Source organism: Rhinolophus sinicus, chromosome 1, assembly GCF_057876585.1.
Source record: "Rhinolophus sinicus isolate RSI-liver-muscle chromosome 1, RSI-T2T, whole genome shotgun sequence".
NCBI lineage: Eukaryota > Metazoa > Chordata > Mammalia > Chiroptera > Rhinolophidae > Rhinolophus > Rhinolophus sinicus.
The window spans coordinates 87,588,585-87,610,603 of record NC_142501.1 but is presented as its reverse complement, the minus strand read 5'-3'; the positions used below and the strand labels follow the sequence as shown (position 1 = coordinate 87,610,603).

The 22,019-nt window shown below is 44.8% G+C and overlaps 1 protein-coding gene across 3 annotated transcripts in view; it reads right to left on the bottom strand.

Moving 5' to 3' along the window:
- The window catches only part of PLXNC1 (plexin C1), a 140,965-nt gene that overhangs the window by 20,884 nt on the left and 98,062 nt on the right, over positions 1–22,019 (bottom strand). For all 3 annotated transcript variants that reach the window (XM_019710302.3, XM_074325267.2, XM_074325266.2), the window contains 5 exons: positions 21,683–21,807; positions 20,034–20,232; positions 15,103–15,249; positions 2,540–2,717; positions 237–340 (listed from right to left, as the gene is read on the bottom strand). In XM_019710302.3, the coding sequence (XP_019565861.3) occupies positions 237–340; positions 2,540–2,717; positions 15,103–15,249; positions 20,034–20,232; positions 21,683–21,807 (753 nt within the window). The remainder of the gene's footprint in view (positions 1–236; positions 341–2,539; positions 2,718–15,102; positions 15,250–20,033; positions 20,233–21,682; positions 21,808–22,019) is intronic.

Here is a 22,019-nt window from a genome sequence, read left to right as displayed (position 1 = left end):
GCTTTCAGAGAGAGAGGTCGAGGGGAACCAGTAGACCATGAAGGACAGTCATTCACGAGCCCTTCCAAATGAGCAACTAAGGAAAATGGTCCCAGAGAAAGTCTGCAAACTATTCTGGAAAATGGCTGGAAGTCCTGTAATTTTCTAAGAGGACTGACATGGTGCTGGAGAATTCGCAGGGTGCAGTGAGGACTGGGGACGAGGACGGGGACATGGGGGCTCGGTCTTGCTCTTACCTCGTAGTGGCCAATGGTATTGAGCTTGGTGATTCCATCTTCAAGAATCACGGAGGAGCTGTCGATGTCCAGGAGCTCCTTCTGCCGGGTGCCCACCTGAAGCTCTGGAGGAAAAAAAACCAAACAAACAAAAGAGCACTTCGTTGTCTTTCGAAATTACAAAGAGACATTTTAAATGCGACCCTGTCACTTCTGCAAATATTCTTCATAAATACTTAAATAAAATGGTAAATATTGGTTTGAAGGCTCAGAGACCTATCAGCCAGGCCGGTCGCCTGAGTTTGGTTTCGGTTTTGTTTTATGTTTAGGGCTTGACTTTTAAGACCACTTTTCCCTGAAGCTTTTACTCTGAGGCTCGGCCTGGAAGTAAAGCCAAACGAAGACAAACTAATGCCTCCCAGAGGCACTCTTCCTAACGCCAGCTCTTCAGAAAATTCCCAGAGCCAGTCAGTGTGCTCACACGCGTGGGTTTGTGTGTTCACAAGCAGATGTGCTGTGAGGTCCCTGGGCGAGGGATATTGGCGGGCTAACATCCCAAAACACAGGGTTCAGACTGCTTCACAGAGGGTGCCAGCTGTGCCCTAGGGTCAGAGTGTGGCCCACAGACGTGTTTTCTCTTTTTGTGAACCTGCACCATGTTTCACTTCTTATTATTTTAATGTCAATTCAGCACCAACATTTAATGATCAGAGTTGTACATAGAAATTTGGACTTTGGTTTTCCCTTTTTTTTAAAAAGGGAAAAACCCTTTAAAAAATGGGACCATCTGGCAACACTGACAACACAGGCCCGGCTTCAGCTGAAGCTAAGTGGCCCTGCCCCCTTAGACAGCATGTCTTTTCCCTAAGAAGTCGGGCCCCATCATTTTGTCTTATCCTAGACGGGCCCACACCCCTTAAGTATGGTACTTCCTGCCTCTTTGAGCATCTGAGCTTGTGAGCCTCTGCATGAGAGGTGTGAGCAGAGCTGCTTCTGGTATTGGATTGCAGTACAATTTATGGCTGGTTTCTAAGGCTTTCCTTGGTTTCCCGAGGCCAGCCTTGCAGGCAGTTTGGAAGATCAGCTGACATGCAGAGGGCTGACATGGCTGGTATGCTGTGTCTCATTTACTATCAGACTCCACAGGAGCTTCTGGTTGGCTTGTCCTGCTCCCCACCTTCCTCCATCAGGAGGCCAGAGGCATGCTGGGAAGACTATACGGACTTGGCCATGGCAGGACTGAGGCCACCAGGCTGGTTTCCTGTGGTCCTTGCCTCTGTGTGCCCATCTCCTCCCCTGCGAGAGGGAGGCTCCCCTGAGAGAGCAAGGAGGGTATGGGTCACACCATGGTTTCCTGGCTGGGGCTGCCCCTTTGACCCTGTATCTAACCAGTGAGCTGAACTGGTCTTCAAGTACCCAACAGTCTATCCAAGGGAAGGAAACAGAAGAGAGGTGCCTTAGCAGCTCTACTATAAAGCCAGGTCACGCAGTTGCTACACATTTACATGGTTTCACTCAAATGTGCCAGACCCTGCCCCCAGGCTTCTCTCAGTGGCCTTGCAGCAGGAGCTTTGACTTGAAGGGCAGGGTGGGATGATTTTAATTGCCCATTTAGTGGAGGCTACGACTGTACTTGGAGGGGAGATGAACCTTGTTACGCTGTCACCGTTGTGATTTTACTCTTCTTTCCTGTCCCATTATCTGCTATAAAATCCCATGACAGTCTCCTGGGAGGGCTGCATGGAGCTCAACTTATAATGTTGATGAACATTTGAGTGAAGTGGAGCCCTGTTAGCTTGCTCACGCATATGCTCTCCTTTGCAGTATACCAATAGAACCCGAAAATGAATTCACAGCAGATGCTGCTTCATGTTGGGGGAGGATGGAGGGTATGTATACTTAATGCAGGATGCGATTACCAGAGAGGAAGATGACCTTTCCAGCGTGCTGGCGTTAACACCCAGAGTCTGGGCCACTCACTAATGACACACTGGGTATCACAACAAACAAATCAAATGCCAACGTGAAATGCAACACATACAGAGGGCACGGGGTTTACTCCTTTTTGTACTTCCTGATGCAAGTGAATCCATTCCGTCTTCAGGGTTATCAATCTCATGAATCTAATTTACAAACGCAATATTTAAAAAACCAGCATCTTTGAAGGATTCTGCTTCCTAAGAAGACTCGTGACGCTCTCTGGAGAGCAAAGCAGTGTCGTGGGCCCAGACATGCCCTCTGGGAACACCCAGGCCGACCCTGTGGGGGCGGGTGGGGGGAGGTATGAGGGATGGTCATCAGGGACAGCCGCATCGCCGCCTTACCAAGACAGATTTCGTTCAGCTGAAGTCCATAAGGAGAGCCATTTTTGCTGAGGAATGCTTGGAAAATCTTTTCTTTGGCTTGGCCTATAGTATCACAATCAAGAACATTGACTGAAATATTCCGACAGACATCTGCACTGTCGTTTTCTGGGATTTTTTCAAAGACGACGTTCAATGCCTGCAAGAATATAAACAGGTTTCCAAGTCTATTAGGTAATTGCCATCTGAAAGGCATTCATAAAAGACACAAACCTCAGCGAGTCCTACTAATACCTCCAACAGCACATTAGCAAACACCCTGTTGCATTACGCTGCTTTCATCTTTTTTCCATAATCCATTCTTTTCAGGGATAATGGAAAGGAAAACAGAAAGTTAAAACTCTCATTACAGAGCAAGCATTGAATAAATACATTTGAGAGTAAAATACACATACTCATAAATATTATCAAAATAGTTATTTCTAATTTCATCCTAAAAAAGAAATATTTTGGAAAGGTTGCACAGTAGATGATGACAGACTGGTGACTATCTTTTTATTAACAGGATCACCGAGACCCAGAAGTGGAATTCCAGGTGACAGGAAAGATTATGAGGTAGCCGTATTGATCACGCAGAAGAGGTCACTTTCTAATATGCAGAATTAATTACGGCCATGTTCATCTCCCCCTCCACTTTCAACATCTTCCATCAGATTCCCGAGCCCTCATTAAAACACTGAGATCCCCACCCTGCACCATTATCCTGGCATTAATTATTTTCCATTTCAGTGCCGTTTTGTCAGTTGACATTCTCCCAGTCTCAGAATCAGGCAAATGGAGGAAGTATGGCCTTTGTGAATGTGTGAAAACACGGAACTAGGGAATATTTCAAAATGAATTTAAAAGCAATTTCAGGTTTATTTTGTCCAGAAACAAATGAACACACCTAAAACAACGAAGTTTACTTAACTATGGGTCGTTGGGGGAACTGAGTCACGCACATGCTAGGAGTATTTTGTAATTAGCATAGCAGACAACCTAGATCCTAAGGCTCCTTGGTAATCATGGAGTCAGAGGGACCTGGGTACGGTGTAAAATGTGCAATTATTTAACATTTTTGAGCCTGACTGTGATGAGGGAACATAAAATGATTACTGAAAACTGTTAAAACAAAAAATGAAAACACGAACATTGTGGAGAATGGGAATCTTAGGGTTAACAATTTTAAAGTGGGTAAATAACAGTACCAGGCTTCTAGTGTTGTTAATGGAGATTGAATGAGATAAGGCCTGCCAAAGGCTCTGGCATAGGGCTAGGCTGCTGGGAAGGGCCCAATGACAATTGTAATAGTGACAAGTTATTATTTCATATAACTTATCATAGCTATTACTGTTTAGTGTTGGCATGCCTCTATTTGGAAACAAAGACTCAGCTGGTGTTGAACAGCTTGGACTCTGACCCCATGTTAGTATCTGTCAGAGGAAAGAGGGTGCTGCCAGCATGCAGACCATTCCCTCCGGAGTCAGGCTCCCGGGTTCATCCCAGCTCACTGCTAACCAGCTGGGTGACCTCTCAGCCTATCGCTAACCAGCTGGGTGACCTCTCAGCCTATCGCTAACCAGCTGGGTGACCTCTCTAGCTCGGTTTTCTCACCTACAAAGTGGGAATAACAATAGTAACTGCCTCCCAGGGTTCCTGTGAGGATGAACTGAATTAACCACGGAGCCCTTAGCACAGCGTCTGGGATGATGTGACTTATGGACTGATGACACGGAAAAGGGGCTTCTGAACTCTGGGGAGGTTCCCAGGGGTGTATCTTCTTGTCCCTGCCTGTGAACCTTCTACAATCCTGTTTCCAACTGTGCAAGAGTACACGTTGGTCCAGCCCGAACCAAGCAATTAAGACTGAATCAGTAGAACCTGAGCTCTGAGGTTAGGGGTGCTCTCAGTCTGGCTCGTGTGCGTTCCCTTCCTCCCGGAACACACTTGCTTCCTTGCCTGTGCTCAGAGCACATTGGTGTTTGGGCCAGTCACCCACTGGGAAGGGATGCAAACCCGAAATACTGAGTGGGAGAGAAGGCAGCAAGTGCTCGGTGAGAAGGGCAACTACCGCAGACTGTCAGGAAAGAAGCAACGAGGGGACGCCTCACGCCAGAGTCCTCTGCCATGCCTCCCGTTTTTAGGGACATTTATTGAGGCCTCTGGGGCCAGACAATCTGCCAGATGCATTTCAAGGCATAGTTCTTTTAATCTTATCAGTATCCCGGGGAGGGAGGTTGTATAATTATTATCCCCGTTTTAGAGCGAGGAAACTGAGGCACAGAGGGGCCAAGTAACTTGCTCCAGGGACACAGCTCTTAAGTGGCAGAGCCATAAGTTGGTGCCACGAACCACTCGGGTGCAGGTCCCTCCCCGGGCCACCCTGGCTCTCCCTCCTTCCTCCTCATCCCACCTACAGCCCAGAACCCTCCAGACCTCCAGGAGTCATGTCTTAGATCAGGCTGTAAGTGAGGTCCTCAGCTAGGTTCCCCAGTACAAACGGCGGCTCTGGTGGGGGCGGGAGCAGTAAAGGCTAGTCCTGCAATCTGAGTAGACTTGCCTGCGTCTCCCCATATTTCCCTACGAGTTGGCCTCCTCACTGGGAGTAAGGGTAGGTCAGTGACATCATCGGCCTTCCAAAAATAAAGATGAATAGAAAGCACCTTTTAATCCGAGCTCCTGCGATCCCAGCTTGTTTTGCAGTTTTATAGGTATTTGTGAAATAACACTGTGTGACTACCTAACGGGCACTATTGTCTTTAACAAAAACACCTCTTTATAGGCAATGAATGTTCTTCTTGAAAACATAACCAAAAGGAAAAAAAAATCTTTACTGGATGTAAAATAATGTAAATCTGCCACTGCCTCCACAGCTAGATGGGTGGATAAAAGGTAAAATGGCATTTTATAGAGTCCACAGGGAATTCTGAGAGTAAATTCAGACACAAATTGATTTGTGTTCATTTTTTATGCTGCTAACGCTTAGTACTCAGACCGTAGTTTCCTAGAGCCTGAGTGCAGTCAGGCTCTCAGCGTGGGCCCTTCCCCTGCACCCCCACCCAGGGCTTGGAAAGCACACACTGGACGTCTGCTCCCCAATGGGAATGTCCATCATGGACACACCAGCTCCCCATCAAGACCCTGTGCCCTGCTCCCTGTTAGGGGCTGGGTGTAGGACAGACCTTAAGACACAGTCCTGGTTCTCAGAGAACTGTGTAATTCACATTGCACTTGAGAAAGAAAGCATCACCTGAGACACGATAGTCAGCCACCAAGGGCAGCTCTGTCACCCTCGGAAAGTGTTCACAGGGGATTCGAGGAGGCTGAGGGCTCTGAACACTGGCATCACCCCCTTCTCCGGCTCCTTACCAGCTGTGGGAGCGTGGGCAAGCCAGCTAACATCTCCAAGCCCTAAAATCCTCATTGCTCCTATCTCAAAGGAGGGACTGAACAACAAGATGTAATAATAGCAAATGAAGGCATGCTTCCTGTGTGCCAAGCCCTGTTGGAAATGATGTGTGTGCATTATATGTAAACGAGTCTCAGGAACAGTCCTATGACATGGATTCTATTATTATTCCTGTTGTACTGATGAGCAGTTCAGGCACAGAGAGGTTAAGCAAACTGTATACACTCACAAGAAGATGGTAGAAGCAGGCACTCCATCCCCACGTTCTTCAACACTTGGTGATCCTGGCTTCCAGGAAATGAAAATGTTTTGTAAACTAAATGTGGTCCAAATCTATGGGTTGGTGATTAATTTTCAATGCCCATGAAAAGCTAAAGTGCTATAAAATGTATATCAGCGTCTTCACCAGAAATCCACCCCTCTGTTAAGAAGAACAGCACTGGTTCTCCTTATTTCCTTGGCATGAAAGCATCAGCAACGCTGGGCAATAGATATGGTTGGTTGTCCAATCAGTAGCCATCTCTCCTCCTTTGTTAACGGAAGCCAGGTATCGACCCCAGTGGGCCAGATTAGGTTAGGAAACATGGCTCGTGGCAACTCCCTTCTCCTTCACAGGAACTGTTCCTGTAACCCCGGTCCATCCAATGAGACATAAACGGAAAGGGTTTCTACTCTCACAAAAGGAGGACAGCAGTGCTTAGAGCTGTGGCAGCTATTTTGTGACTATGAGGCAAAGCCAAAAGAAGATGGAGATGGTGACTCAGAGCCCTGACACTACTGAGTGGAGTGCGAGCCTCGGGGCTACTTACCTCCAGACTTTTTGCTCTAGGATGCAATTCTTACTATTTCAGGCACCAGTACTCAGATTTTTCCCTTACTGACAGCTGAATACACATAGACTGACAGGGCACGCCTTGTTGATGCTATGATATAATCCAATCACAGACACGCATCTACTTTGCATCTATTGCAGGGCAGTGCAGATATACAAAGGAGTACCTGGCTCTGATACTGCCTGGGAAGTATTTGAAGACGGGTAGAACAACTGTTGGATACACACAACTAATTCTGATACCAGGTAGAAAATAGGTACAGATGAAGTGCTTTAGAGGTTCACAAAGATATTACTCTAGATTGGAGGAAGGACTTTAAAGGGAGAGAAATCAGGGAAGCCTGCATGGAGGAAGGGACATTTGAATTGGGTCTGGAAGGGAACTGCATGTGCAGCAGTATGTGAGGAAGGCTCTGAACCATGGAGATACTTGGCTTCAATCCTAATTAGACTGTGAGCAGCAAGCTTCAAACTTGTACTCAGGCAACAAGGTCAGGAAGTCTACAGAAAGAACCTCACTTCCTTTGGGTAGGATGAAGGGTGGAGGACTTGAACACCTATGCTTGCCTTTCCAAAAGCACCACCTGCCATCTCAGAAGCCTTGTACTATTTATAGAAACAAAAGGTGAAGAAGAGAGCACTGTTTTAGGTTTCTAATAATAATAGCAAGCATTGTTGAACACATACCATGTACTGGGAATTGTCTTAAATGCTTTGCTAATTCACTGAATCCTCACCACATCTCTATGAAATGGGCACTATTAGTAGCCTCATTTAATGGATGAAGAAACTGAGACACTAGAATTTCAGAAATGTGTCCAAGATTGCAGAGCTGATGAGGGTAATAATGAGGATATGCCCACACTTTTAACTTGGAAGCCAAAAGGCCAACCAAGGTGATAAACTTCCAAAGGGCGGTCTCAATGTGCCTGAGGTCCCCATAAATGCAATCAGAGCAGACAGGCTGGACTGGACAGCCTGCTAGAGGAGGCTTCACCTCCTTACCATGGCGTGTCATGGAACCCAGTGAATCGGCGGCAACCCCGGGGCTGGGGTCCCACCACAGGCATTTTTATGGAGCTCACATTTGCCCAGAATAAAGACAACCTTCCCTAGCCTCTGCGGCTGCTGGGTATGGTCATGTGATCGAGTGCTGGCCCATGAGATTCAGTGGATGTGTTCTGTGGCAGCCTCTGGGAAACGTCCTTAAAAGACAGCTGGTGATCACCTGTCCCCTTTTCTCCAGCCCTGCTTATATCCTGCTGGCTGGAGTGTGGAAGGAGGCTGGGGGTGAGCAAACACCTTAGACCAGCAGGTGACCTGAGGACAACAAGAGAGAAGGAGCCCGGGTCTGTCTGCAAGGATGGCCCAGAGCGGAGGCACCCACCAGTCCTGGACTGCTCACCCAGAACTTCATGGGGAGAGAAATAAACTCTGCTGCTTAAGCCACAGGTATCTTGCGTCCCCATTTCTTGCAGGGGAATTGCATCCGAATGGATTCAGAAACAAGCCTCTTACCAAGATGGCTTATTACAATGGCAAGGCTATTTGGAAGACACATGGCCCAGAACCCAGAGAAAGACCAGATTAGAAGGGCCTAGTCTTTTTGTAGCATGTCACAAACCAACCCCTTTAGGTAGGTAGTTGTTCAGGTTTATCAATCATTGTGGTCTCCAGTTCACGTCTGTCCAATGGGATACTGTCTGCCATAGGTTGTAAATGCCACATACTGAAGTTATGGGTAACATTTTTAATAGTAACATAAGCTTTTAGTGACAGTGGATTCAGCTAACCAACTCACTGCATTCCCCCATTATCAATAAATAACCTCCCGAAAAGAATGGTGAGGGGATACTCTCTGCTTAGTAGACCTTAGAGTTGACAAGAAAAATAGCTCAGACAAAAAAAACTACTATAAATATTTAATAAGCACCTACTCTGTGCGGGGCATGACAGCTAGACATCTTACATATATTATTTTCTGATCTCATAGCAAATGTACACGGTGAGATTTTAATCACCTGTTTGTAGATGAGGAAATAGGTTTAGAGAGGTTGAGTGACTTGCCCAAGGTCACACAGCCACTTAGTAAAGTGGTTGAGTCCAGATTCACACCCAGGATAGTCAGACTCAAAACCCCATCCCTTCTACACTAAGCCACACAGCACGTGGACATACAGCCACATTCTTGGCCCACTGGCCGCCTGGCCGCTTTACCCAGCATCCCTTCACACAACTTAGTGGTTTTGGATATTGAGGAGGTAGAAAAAATATGGCTGCAGGGGGCTGGGAAAAGTCAAAAGCAAACAAAGAGGCATTTTTTCACACTTTCCCTACACTTTGGTGCGGGGGGGTGGGGGGGGGGAGGAAAGGTGCAGCCACCTCATTTACTCCTCAGCCACATTCTTAGCTAATAAGGGCAGGGACAGGCTGCATCCTTTCTGTAATACCTTATAGTGCCTAGACAGTAATTTTAAAATAATTTGTTACAAACCGGCAACTTTATCATAAAAAGTCTTTGGCCATTATTGCTTTCAGTACAAAAAAACCTATAAAATGTATTTCTAATTTCATTTCAGAGCCAAATAAAGGTCAAGAGGAAAGTCTGGTTTTAATAGCAAACTGAATCAGACAGACAGCGGGAGAGACTGACTTCCAGAAGTTCAGGAGAAGCAGCAAGAGCCTAGAGTTAGAAGGGCAAGTCTCAGAAAAGCTTCTGAGCTGAGGTTTTCCTCAAGCCGGAGTCTGCAGCCTGGGGACACCCTACTAGACGCCCCCTCCAGTGTTGTTCTTGCCTGCTGACCTCCCCTCTCGACCCTCCTTTTCCTGTCCCCACTAAAGATGGAGAGCCCAGAGCTTCCTGGATAAAAGCATTAGGTTGGTGCAAAAGTAACTGCGGTTTTTGCATTTATTTTTAACCTTTTCAACCGCAATTACTTTTGCACCAATCTAATCAACGTAATACTTTGCCCCATAACAAAATAATGAGGGAAAAGAGCCTTTTTCATTTTGAAGAAAAAAAAATTAATGGAGCGGTTTCCTCAAATTTAAGTTTCTCTCACAAATTTTCTATACTTGCTACCATTTGCTCACATTTGTTCCTGCTAGAATCAAGGGAGAACCTTGGCTGATTTAGGCACAAATTATTGAGTTCAGTATTTTAGGTTTAATATAAGTATTTCACAGTTTTTTTTATTTTTTTGGCAAAGCTCCCCATGAGTTTCAGATTTATGGACAGTGGCAAGTCATTTCCACTGCTGTATCCCCAGAAGAAGAGGAAGGAGGTCCAGGCTTTTAGGGTTGGTGGAAGGGCGGGTTCTAGTTCTTTTGCTCTATTGCATCAAGCTCTAGCTTCGGGCTGGCAAACTTTCTGTGAAAGGCCAGATAGTAAATATTTAAGATTTCGCAGCTTGTCTGACCTCTGTTACAACTACTCAAATTTGTAAATGAATGGGCGTGGCTGTGTTCCAATAAAACTTTATTGATAATGACAGGCAGCAGGACCACGTTTGGCTCACAGGCCATTGTTGGCTGATCCCTGCTCTAGGTAACAGTAACTTCAAATGGAATTCTGACTTTGGCAATGCCAGAAAAGACACATCTAAAAAAAAAAAAATTCCTTTTATACCTATTATGATTTGCTATAAAAGTCACCATTCTCTGAGGACAAGTATAAATAATGATCTTTCATGAAATAATAGAGTCACATTTGAGTCATAAAGAAGAAAATTAAATATTTTTGTGTTTAGGTAACTAAATTATTTTCCAATTCTACGTTGATGGGTGTGAGAAGAAAGGGTATGAAGAGAAAAGTCATTTAAAGCACCAATTTAATGTTCGTTTTTCATTTTCCACTGCTTGCTATCAACTAAGGAATGACTTACCTAAAATGATTATAAAAAAATGGTTTCATTTCTTTGATCGGGAAGCTCAGAATAGTAACTATGAAGTTAGTAATGGTTTCAGTATTGTTGCAAGTCATAATGGAAATGATTTGCACTATGGTAGGGAGAAAAAGGGTAAAAAAGCTCAAGAATTGTTAATTACCTTCACTGTTTCTCCACAAACACTCGGAGTATTAAAAACAAAATTGCTGAAGTGAAAACATCAGGATTTAATGAACAATAGGATGTAATTGAAGTAACAGAGAATGACTTAATCAGGACAGTGGGTTGTTTAATTAAGGGGATAATGGATCTTCCAAAAGGACAAACTAAATGGAACAGAAGGAGCTGGGAGTGGTGATGAGCCACGATGCTAAAGGAAGTATGTGGACGAGAAACTTCCTAGGGGTAGCCAGAGCTCTGCTCTATAGGAGATACTTTATTAAACACGACGGTCCCCAAAATGGTAATTACTAGGGGAAAAAAGACAGACTGGGATGGGCTGGCATCAACCTTCAATAGATCATAGTAGAGGCATTAAGGTTTCTGCAGGCATGATGTGTGGTTTTTCAAGAATTTCTAATAATCTTAAAGACTTTCTCATAGATATGAGAATGAGGGCAATAATATGTTTGTAGGAACACCGTTGCCCAGGATGCCAAGATGCTATCTCGCAGATACAGCTGACTGGCAGGCTCATTTCCTGGGTTTAAGAGTTCAAAAAACCATTTCTTGCTTCCCTTTGATTACAAGTCAAACTTCTCTTGCTAATTCAGCACACTTGCTACGAGTTACTGGGTTTTCTCATCTCCTCCTGGAAGTAAAGTAAATGTCCTTTCTCCCCTGTGGTACACTTTCCTGGAACTGAAATCCTCAAGTCTTCACTCGCTCCTTAGAAGTTTCAGGCAATCTGCTCTGAATTCATTCTCTGGACACAGCACACGCTCAGGGCCCAAGATCCTCCAGCAATAAAATCGAACATGCCTAAAATTTTGCAAAGGAGGAAAAGCCTCCCATCCGTAGGGTTTATTCTTATTCTAGCTGTCAAATCCGAATCCCTGGGTAGTAGAGGAAGACTAGCGTCCTGCGTGTGTACAAACCCTCCCCTGATGCCACAGTTCAGGAAGATAGCAGTGTCAGGATGGTTTGCCTCATTGAACACCAGCCTGCAATGCCCTGATAGTGAAGGAGAGTTTCTTACGGTGCTCGAGTAAGTGTGACTCTATGCGGCTTAGCTTAAGTTTGAGAAAACACGGAGGAATTTTCCTCTGAGCAGGCAGCAAACAAAGAATTACTTCCCAGAGCCCATTTGTTAGTATAATGATTTCGTGTATAAGAAACTGGCAGGGTGTCTTTATGTTCTAGAAAACACCCCACACCTCAGGGAGAACACATTCTAATCTTAGAGAAGTGTGAGAACCTTAAAGAAGTGTGAAATTTTTAGGTGCTTACATGGTGCTGTACTTCTGAGCATTTAGTTAAACAGGAGTTTGGGGGCTTCCTTTTAAATGTGTCCCTGTCACGGCACCAGGCTGTCATTTCAAATTGTCAGGCAGCTGCTTCTGATTTTTCTCCGACTTTTCTTTTCTTGAAAGAATTTACACGCATGCGCACACACACACACACACACACCCCATACACACACTTTCTCTCTCTCTCAAGTATGTTCACCACACTTTGGTTTTCAATTACTTAAATAACCTCAGGCAAATTTAGAAAATCAAGACTTCAAACCACTGGGTGGACATGCCTCAGAGGGGAGATAAAAGTGAGAAAGAGGGGGAGGAGGAGAAGACAGATGTGATGGGTAAGGCTGGGGGAACTTGCCTGAAAGGAAATGAAAAACTTTAAATTTTTATATTGACCTTCCGCTAACATTTTGTCACCCAAGCATAGACCAGATCATGTGCCTTCTCTGGAGCTTTGAGTATAATCATCCACCATGAAAGTGAAGTTGGGTCAGGTCCAATAAAAGGCATTAAACATCACTGTCCAAGGCAAGGCCCCTAGAAAGAAGTGGCCCACCCCTTTTTCAGTTTCAACTCTCGATATCTAATCGCAAATCCATATTTGAAAAAGAAGATTAATGTGGATATCTAAAATCATAATTTTCCATTAGTCTTTTCCCCAGTGGCTATAAAGGGGAAAAAAAGAAAGATCCAAGAGTCCACATGAATTGCTTCAACATCAAGAAACATTTTGATGATGAGTTGAGTGTTAACAAATCAGAAACACATGGTCTTAATTGACTGTGAAATAAATAATGTTTCCAAATGAAAGGGAAAAAAAGTATTCAGATGTAAAGTATTAAAAAAGACTTAAACCTCCAAAGTTCCTTCAGGCGTCTGACTTCTTCCCCACTCCCAGTCCCATCTTCTCTGTCTCTCTCCTTCCTGTCAGGCTTCATGTTTTCCTGAGAGTAAATTACTGCTGGATTCCCCGACCTATATTTACATGCAAATATTTCTCTTTGGGAACTTGTGGGGCTTCTAAAATGTTTCCAAGTTAAAGCACTAACATCTTCTGGGTTAGGACCAAGGCCCTGGGTGTGAAGACAAACTCAGGATCAGTGGAAGGAAGACAGTAGTCTCGGATGCAAAGTTCAGCTTTTGTTCTCCAAGTGCGGTGCTACTCCATGCAGGACGCACACTAGAATAACCTGGAGTGTTAAAAAACACCACCACCACCAACAAAAACAAGCCTATCTATGCCTGGTCTCCATCCTCAGAGACTGACTTAACCAATCACGAGGGAAGGCCCAAGCATTGCTCTGTCTGGATCTGCATCGCTAACAACCGCTGGAAGAGATGTGAATTAAATTGAACAAATCTGTGCATTGTACTCATGTGCCAGGCGATGCTCGAAGTGTTCTGCAGAAGATTGACTCTTTTAATCCTCACAACATCCCGTGAGACAGGCAGGCACCATGATCATCATCGCCATATTACGGAGGAGAGTGAGGCACAGAGAGGTTTCAAAACGTGCCCAGTGTCACACAGCTGGCAGGTGACACAGGCAGGACCCAAACCTGCCTGGCCCCAGAGTCAGCACTGTTAGCCATTACACCAATAGTTCTCCAGGTGTCGTCCTGGACCTGCAGTGTCTGCAGGGAGCTCTTTAGAAATGCAAATCCTCAGGCCACACCCCAGGCCTACTGATTTAGAAACTCTGGGGTGCTGCCTTGCAATTGGTGCTTAAGCTCTCTAGGTGATTCTGACGCATACTAAAGTTTGAAAGCCACTGCATCCCACTGCCTCTCCTCAGACAGTGTATAGGCAGAAAACAGAACTGTTGACTTTCTGCTCACTTCCCACTGCGCAGAGGGCAGTTGAGCCTGGTGCAGGGTGAGCGACATCTGCCAGTGACCAAGATCTGTGGACTGTTCTCCCACCAGAGAACATAACAGTAGCACGGTCTACAGCGTATGGTGCCTTCTCTGATTCGGGAATGAATTCTTCCCGGATGACACTGCAGCGCTTGCCATCCAGAGAAAAGCCACAGGAGACTCAGCTCCCTCACTGAGCAATACCAAAACCTCACTGTAATTTTTTCCTCCTTCTCCACTAATGGGATTGTGAAGAAGCCCAGAGTCTCCATAAAGCTAAAGATCAAACCAAAACACAGCAATCTCTTTTCCAGGTCTCTATTAACAGAAAAGGATAGAATATTCCTAAGTAATTTTGAAGATACTTGCCATGCTTGGTTCTCTGAAATTCCGGTATGTACAAGAAATTGGTCCCTCTCCCTTTAGGAAGATGAAGAGGGTGGGTGGGGTGGGGATGGGTGCAAAGGAAGTTCTCAAATGGGCAAAAACCCTCCGCCTTCCTGGCAATCACCTTCCTGTAGTGACTTACAGCATTCCTCTAAAAATATCTATGAGATCACAGACATTAAGTACACGATACCAAACATTTGTAACCAATCCATGAAAACAAAGTGAGGGCATCATGTTGCATGGGGAACACAGTGGGGATTTGTCTTTTGTTATTGTTCTAAAATAAGACGGCCTCAATTTGGTTGAAATATATCTTCACACATTGTCTTCCAGAGCAGAGAGCCATTTGAGAAATTCTGATTGCAATTATAAGTGCTGAATGGGGAGTACTTTGCATTTCCTTTGACGCTGCTGAAAGCTATAAGCAATCTTGATATTAAAATCTTTGGAAATTGATGAGTACCCCAGGCATCATTACAATACTTTCTCCCCCAATCCAAGTAATTACAATCTATTATGTGAACACGTGTTAATATTTTATCAACTACTGTTTTTAATTAACTAAACATCTGAGGCTTCCTGCAAGTAGAAATTATTTCATTTCATTTGAAGTCACCCCCCCACCACCCCCACCCCCAACCACACTCTCTATCTCCCACACAGGCTATTTCCGAGTCTGGATGGAAAGCTTGACCACAAACATACCACAGTGCTGAATTCTGGAACCTGCCACAGCAGCCAGTCTTCATTAAGGGTGTACAGGGCTTTGCAGGTAATTACATCGACAGGACCCTTGTTTATTTTCTGGTTCAGAGTCGTCACCAGCAAATAGAACGGCTCTCCAACAGTTTCCTTGGAACAGACACAAAAGCGACAGTTAGCTTTCTGTGGAATCCACTCTACTTTTCAAAGAATTCAAGTTTCATTTTATGGCAGTACGACAGGAGACAGGAGGCAGTGTTTTCTAACAAACAACAGGAAACGCCCAAGGAAATATATATTGCTGTGTTTAGGATTGGGAGCAAACCTCAGGAAACTGCATCCTCTCCCAACACACACACACACACACACACACACACACACACACACTCGGCAATAACATGAAGTGCACACAGTAGCTGCTTCCTGTATGATGAAGCCTCTGTATGGTACACGAATGGTCATCAGCTAGCTAATGCCTAAGAAGAGTGAGTAGATGCAGAGTTTTAACCTGTGTTTATGTTTCTACTTAATTGACGTTTTTCGTTTGTTTGTTTTTGTGGGTTTTTTTTAGAAAAACAAAATAAATGGCATTTTCAAAAATTTGACTTTGGGTGGTGAACAATGAATGCAATAGACAGACGATGTATTACAGAATTGTGCAATTGAAACCTATATAATTGTATTAAACAACGTCGCCTCAATACAGTTCATAAAAAAAGGAAAAAAAGAAAAAAAATGCTCAATGATTAGCCTTGGTAACCAGAATAAACATCGTAACACTTTACACATTTGCCGAGAAGGATGCTCTTTGGGTTAACAGCTTTTTATGAGGAAGTGGCTGGCTTCCAGTTACACATCTTGCAGCCGTCTCTCCTGCCACTGTGCAGGCCAGTCCTGTGACATTCCCAGATGCAGCCTGTCATTCCCAGACAAAGCGAGCCATCCCAACTGAGCACCTTTGCTGGGCGGAGCCACAAATGGGAGGCATCTCCTTTCCCTGGACTGGAGCCAATCCGATCGGTCTAAGGCTATTACCAAACATTCGGCCCATCCTAATGGATTCTTCTCCACACTTCTACCAAGTGCACTTTTTCCTGGACAAGGGGCTGTCACCTCTGCTGTTACTGAAGTTTGTAGCCACTTTGTGCTTAAATAGACTCTGAGCAACCCAAATGGGAGGCTCGTGTGTTCTGCTTCTGCTGCAGCCTCCCAAGGCACGAGGCCCTGGGTCGATTACAGTGTATTTGCAAAATAATAAATCTCCTGTGATCAAGAGACATTAAACTGAATATGTGAGGAAGAGCCAGCGCCAGAATCAGGAAGTCAGACTGCCTTAGTGATGATGAAAAGCCAGCCACGTGACGAGGGTTTAAAGTACCAGTTTACAAAGTCAAGTTTACAGCCAATGCATCTGGCTTTGAAAGGAGGAGTCCACTGGACCTCTCAGCTGCTTTCCCTTGAACATGTGAAGTCAGACTTCTTTTATATCTCGTGGGTCCCCCAACTATTCTGTCCCATCCTTCGTACTTATTCTGAGAACATGTGCCCTCCCCAGTCCTGGCGCTTCCTCTAGCCCCTTGTACCCCACACTGCACTGGGGCCCTTTAGCGTGTCTCTCTCGCCTGCTGACACATCCTTGAGTCCGTTCCTTAGTGTAGGACAGAGGTGGAATCTTCAGAAATTTCCCAAGTGGAGAGACCGTTGGAACTAATACACAACATTTAAATTCCTTTAAGAAACTTCCCTAATCTAGTGGTTTACAACCGTGCTGCTCTCTTCTCTTTCCCGCTGCCCTCTTGGGTAATGTCCTGACCACAATCCCAGAACCTCTACTTCCCCATCCATCCAGCACACATCAGAGACGGCCTGAGTGCACTTGTGAAGCGCTGGCTGTGCCCATAGAGGTTGGACTCAGGGAGCCAGGTGTGCTCTCCTGGGCTACACGGAGGTTCAGCAATGACGCGACGGTCCTGCAGTCGGGAGTTCTCCAGAATTCTCCCAGAGGGCAGCTAGACGGAGATCAGTGACATCTCGTCTACTACTGCAGCCCACACAAGTGGTTTTAACCCTTGGGGCTCTAGTAAAAATTCTGGAGCCCAGGCACTACTTTAGATCGACAAGTGGAACCTCTGGACATGAGGCTGGGGCATCTTAATACTTTCCCAGGGGATTCTAAGGCGGCTGGCTTAGGGAAACCACGGGGCTGCAAGGTTTCTTGGTCACCACTGAACATAACGTTTGGGTTAGGCGCCTGCGGGCGCGTAGGCATCTTTCCAGAGCAGGGTATACACAGCAGCCCGGAAGCCGGCCCGTGGCACAGCCCACCTCTGAACCGCCCCTGCCCGTCCTTTCCTGTGATGGCAAGTGAGCCTGGCCCCTTCACTGTCCTTTCATTCGTGAGATTTGACTCTGGCCTTGGCTGAGCCAGAGGCTTTCATGCCCGCAATCTTGTTCCATCCTTCAGTCCTCTCCTAAGCCTGTAAGAAGGTGCCCGACTCATTGGAGTGGCAGTAATTGGCATGGCTAAGAGCTCTCAAACCTTGGCGCTGTCACAGGCTACCTGTGGGATCCTGGGAAAGTCACATGTATTCTGTATGCCCCAATTCCCCCATCTGCAAAATGGTCATAAAGGTATTTACCTCACAGGATTAAATGAGAAAAGGTAAGTAAAGCTCTTAGCAGGATGTCTGGCACATTCAATAAGTGGCAGTCAGTAATATTCTTATTACTTTACCCCCCAGAGTCTGGGAGGTTCCAAGGGGAAGTCACCTGGAGGTCACAGAGCGAGTGGCACCCAGTCAAATGTCCATGGGGTAGGACAGGAGGACGAAGGCGGTCAGAGCCCCACACCCCCTCGGGACCTGGTGGGGGAAGGCAGGCCCTGCGTAGCTGAGGGAATTTATTCCACTGAAAACGAAAGCATCGCCCACTGGCTCGATGCCACTTCCTCCCAATGAGCATGCCGCCTCCTCACCACCAAGTGATCAAGACACTTTTAAACCTGCACTGCGAAATTCTGACCCAGAATCCTCTGCTCGAGGGGGCCCTTCAAGCTCAGAGCCCAGATTTTCGAAATGCCTCTCACCTCTTTAATGTCCAAGAGTGGCAAGAGTAAGGCAACAATCAACCTGTGAGGGCTCAGAGTAAGAATCACAAGATCCTAGGAGAAAGAGCTGGAAAGAAATTTAAAACCAATGGCCACACCCCTCATTTGGTGGGTAGAAAACAGATGCCCAAAGGAAAGTGCCATGCCCAGGGACACACAGCGAGCTGGGGCTGGGAGGAATTTAGAGCCTGAACTTGCACCTTCTAACCACGACTCCTAGTCCAGTGCTCTGTCTCCTACCCCAGGGTTCTCAACTGCAGGCCACTTGGAATTCCCTGGAGGAGCTTGGAAAAGATGGCTAATGGGTGGACAAGGTCATGGATAAGCCCAGAGCTCTGGGTCCTGGGCACTGTGATGTGGCAGCCGTCAGCCTTTAAGACTAATTCCCGGGAACTGGGAGGCTCCTGCTGCCCCTGTTCAGTTGGAACTGAAGCTAGGATGGTGGGAAGCAAAAAAATTCACCCCAGAAATAACTGCTGAACACCTCCCCAAAGCGTATGATGATTTATACCACATAAACAGAAAAGAAGGCAGATTTCATTAATCTTAATAAATGGGTATGGCCTTGGGAGAGGAAGGGGTTGGTTAAAAAAAAAAAAAATGTTGTGCATCTACTTGTAAGATTGCATTAAACATTAAACTAAGCACAGTCTATTTAAAGTGTTGCTTTTGGATCTAAACTTAAGTAGCACTGTTAAAACCTGTGGCATAGCAGTATATCTTATTCAAAGTTTAATTAGATTTCGGAACTAGCTACAAATACACAATTATGCAGTTTTGCTGGAATCAGGATGGCTGGTGAAATTAAAGAAGGATAAGAACCTTCTGTACCGGGGGCCACAGAGGGCTGAACTAAAATTGGGTTCAACAGAACACTCTTACTCTTCCTTCCCTATTAATATTTTATAATAATAATGGCCAACATTTATGGACTGCTTACTCAGTGCTAAGCAACTGCATACATTTTCTCATCTGTGCTTCAGAACAGCTCTAAAATATTCTTCCAATTCTACAGGTTATAAAACCAAGGTTGAGACAGGTAAAGAAACCAGCTCAAGGCCTCTAGTCTGTGGTGGAGTCTCGATTCAGAACAAGCAGTAAGCTCCAGGGTCCACTCTCTTACCACTGGAATCTACACAAGTGTGCATTGCAAAAGATATTACGATTCAATTAGATTAGAGACAGCCACGGTCTTGCAGTGACCCCAACAAAGTGAACTCAAGGGGCTGCTGGCTCTTTGGGGACTTGCTCTAATGTGGAAATTGAGTGTCATTAGTTAGCTTCAGCACATTGGTAGGTGAATGGGTGTTTCCCAGATGCTAGAAGCCCTAAGAACAGCATGTTCTTTCAGTATTTGAAATATTCCCTCCACTCAGTACATTTTCTTAAATGGACCGACTGGGCTCTGGTTGTTAGTGAACGGTGTGAAGGTGGGCTCAAAAGTCAATGGGTATAAAATCTCAGTTATGCAAGAGAAATAAGTTCTAGAACTCTGCTGTACGACATTGTGCCTATAGATCACAGCAGGGTTTTGTGCACTTACAAATCTGTTAGGGGGTGGCCCCAGGTTCACTGTTCCTCCCACAATACAGATTTTACAAAGGGAAAAGAAGAGTCGTACCTGAGGAAGTTCTAACTGAATTACATTTGCACAGGCCAATGACACAGAAACAATTATGTTCCCCTCTGCGCGCTCCTCATAAGGACCAGGACTGAAAGCAAGTGAATGCTGACGCCACGGAGAGCTCAGGACTTATCCTGGCAAAGACATCAGCATCTGCGACAAGTCTTACCTCTGGCAGTGCCGGGGGAAGGATGTGAGACTTACCCGCAAAAAACCAGAAAGGCAGACGGACATCCAGTTTGTGAGGAGTTTTTCCACCACGGACTCAGTACGTCTTAGCATGAGTTTAGGCTGCATGTTACTGGACTGTTCCATCAAGTCCCTGGTCAGCACCTCCAGGATGCTGGTCAGATAGACCAGCTTGGTTTGCAGTGCAATGGTTAAGAAGGAGGCAAACAGACACCTGTTTAAAAATAGAGCCTTCGTTACAACAGCCAAGACATGGAAACAACCTAAGTGTCCACCAACAGAAGAATGGATAAAGAAAATGCGGCGTATATACTGGGGGTGCCAAAAAAATGTATACAAGTGGACACTTCGGTCAACGTTGCTCAAGCAGCCATGAGCAGAAGTGTCTGGACGCTGATGGTAACCACTTTGAGCACCTCTTGTAACTGCAGAAGGTCAACATGACTTCTACTCTTATTTTGCTATCGGTATATAGTGAGTATCACAATTTGAATACAGTTTTCCTTTCTTAAAATGTGTATACATTTTTTTGGCCCCCTCTGTATTTATATATGTGTAAGACAGAATACCATTCAGCCATAAATAAGAATGATATCTTGCCATTTGCGACCACATGGATGGACCTTGAGGGCATTATGCTAAGCAAAATAAGTCAGACAGAGAAAGGTAAATACGCATGATCTCACTTATAGAAAAAGAGATCAGGTTATTTGTGGTTACCAGAGGCAGGGGAAGGGACAAAGGTGGGGGGAATTGGATGGAAGGGTCAAAAGGCACATACTTCCAGTTATAAGGTAAATAAGTACTAGGGATATAATGTACAACTTGATGACTATGGCTAACACTGCTGTACGATACATTTGAAAACCGTTAAGAGAGTAAATCCTTAAAGTTCTCATCACAAGGAAAAAAGGCATTTTTAAAAATCTATATGAGATGATGGATGTGCACTAAAGTTACTGCGGTAATCATTTTGCAATATATTTAAGTCAAATCATCATGTTGTACACCTTAACCTTATACAATGCTGTCAGTTAGGTCTCAATAGAACTGAGAGGAAAAAAACGAAAAACATATAGAGATGACAAAGAAATACATTAAAACCAAAATAGAGTCTTGTTGCATGAGGTTGGCCAGCAGCTGTGGCTTGCTGGACCCTGATGGCAGCACCCACGGACTCTCGTGGGGCCCCAGGGTGCAGTCCTATGGGCATTTTTTTTAATGTCTAGGTTTCGACCACCTTTGTTTTCCATCCATAAAACCACACACTAATGTTAACTTCAGGACGTTTTATGTGTCTTCAGCATTTAAACTTTAAAGAGGTAACAAGAAGTGAGTGTTTCTCCTGAATTTTCAGGGTGCTTTTAAAAATAGAAAATAGCACTTCTGCTTTTTTGATTCAGGACTCATGCTTCTTCTTGGTGTTGGGTTTTTCAGGGTTTTTTTTTTGGTGGGTGGGGGAGGGAAGTTGTACATGTGAGTCTCTAAAATAGAATTTTTGTTGGGGTGGTGTGATCTGACATGGAGAGGTCATGGCTGCCATGACCACCCTACCAAACAGCCTGTTCTCAAGATACCGAGCTCGGTTTGGAAAGAAAATAAGGGGCTCAGGTTTTATTTTCTCTACTTAATGACTCTTGAAATATAAACAAATTGACTAATACCTGTCCTTCACTGAAAAGTTCTTCTGCTTTTCAAGGGTGTGGATGACAGTAACAAGGAAACTTTTATTACAAATTAGGGCATCCAAAGCTATGAGACTCTCATTCTTGTCACTGGCATCTCTGTTCTGGAAAAAAAAAAAAGTGTATAGTATAATATGATGTAATACGATATAATATAATTAATAAAATATAATATAAAACTTAAAGTTAGAAAGTAGATCCACAATGGGTTTTCCAAGACAATGAATTATTTAATATTGAATTCATGATCCCAAAAAACCCACAATAAAAATTCAAAGTAATAATGGAGATGATGATGATGATGATGATAACACTA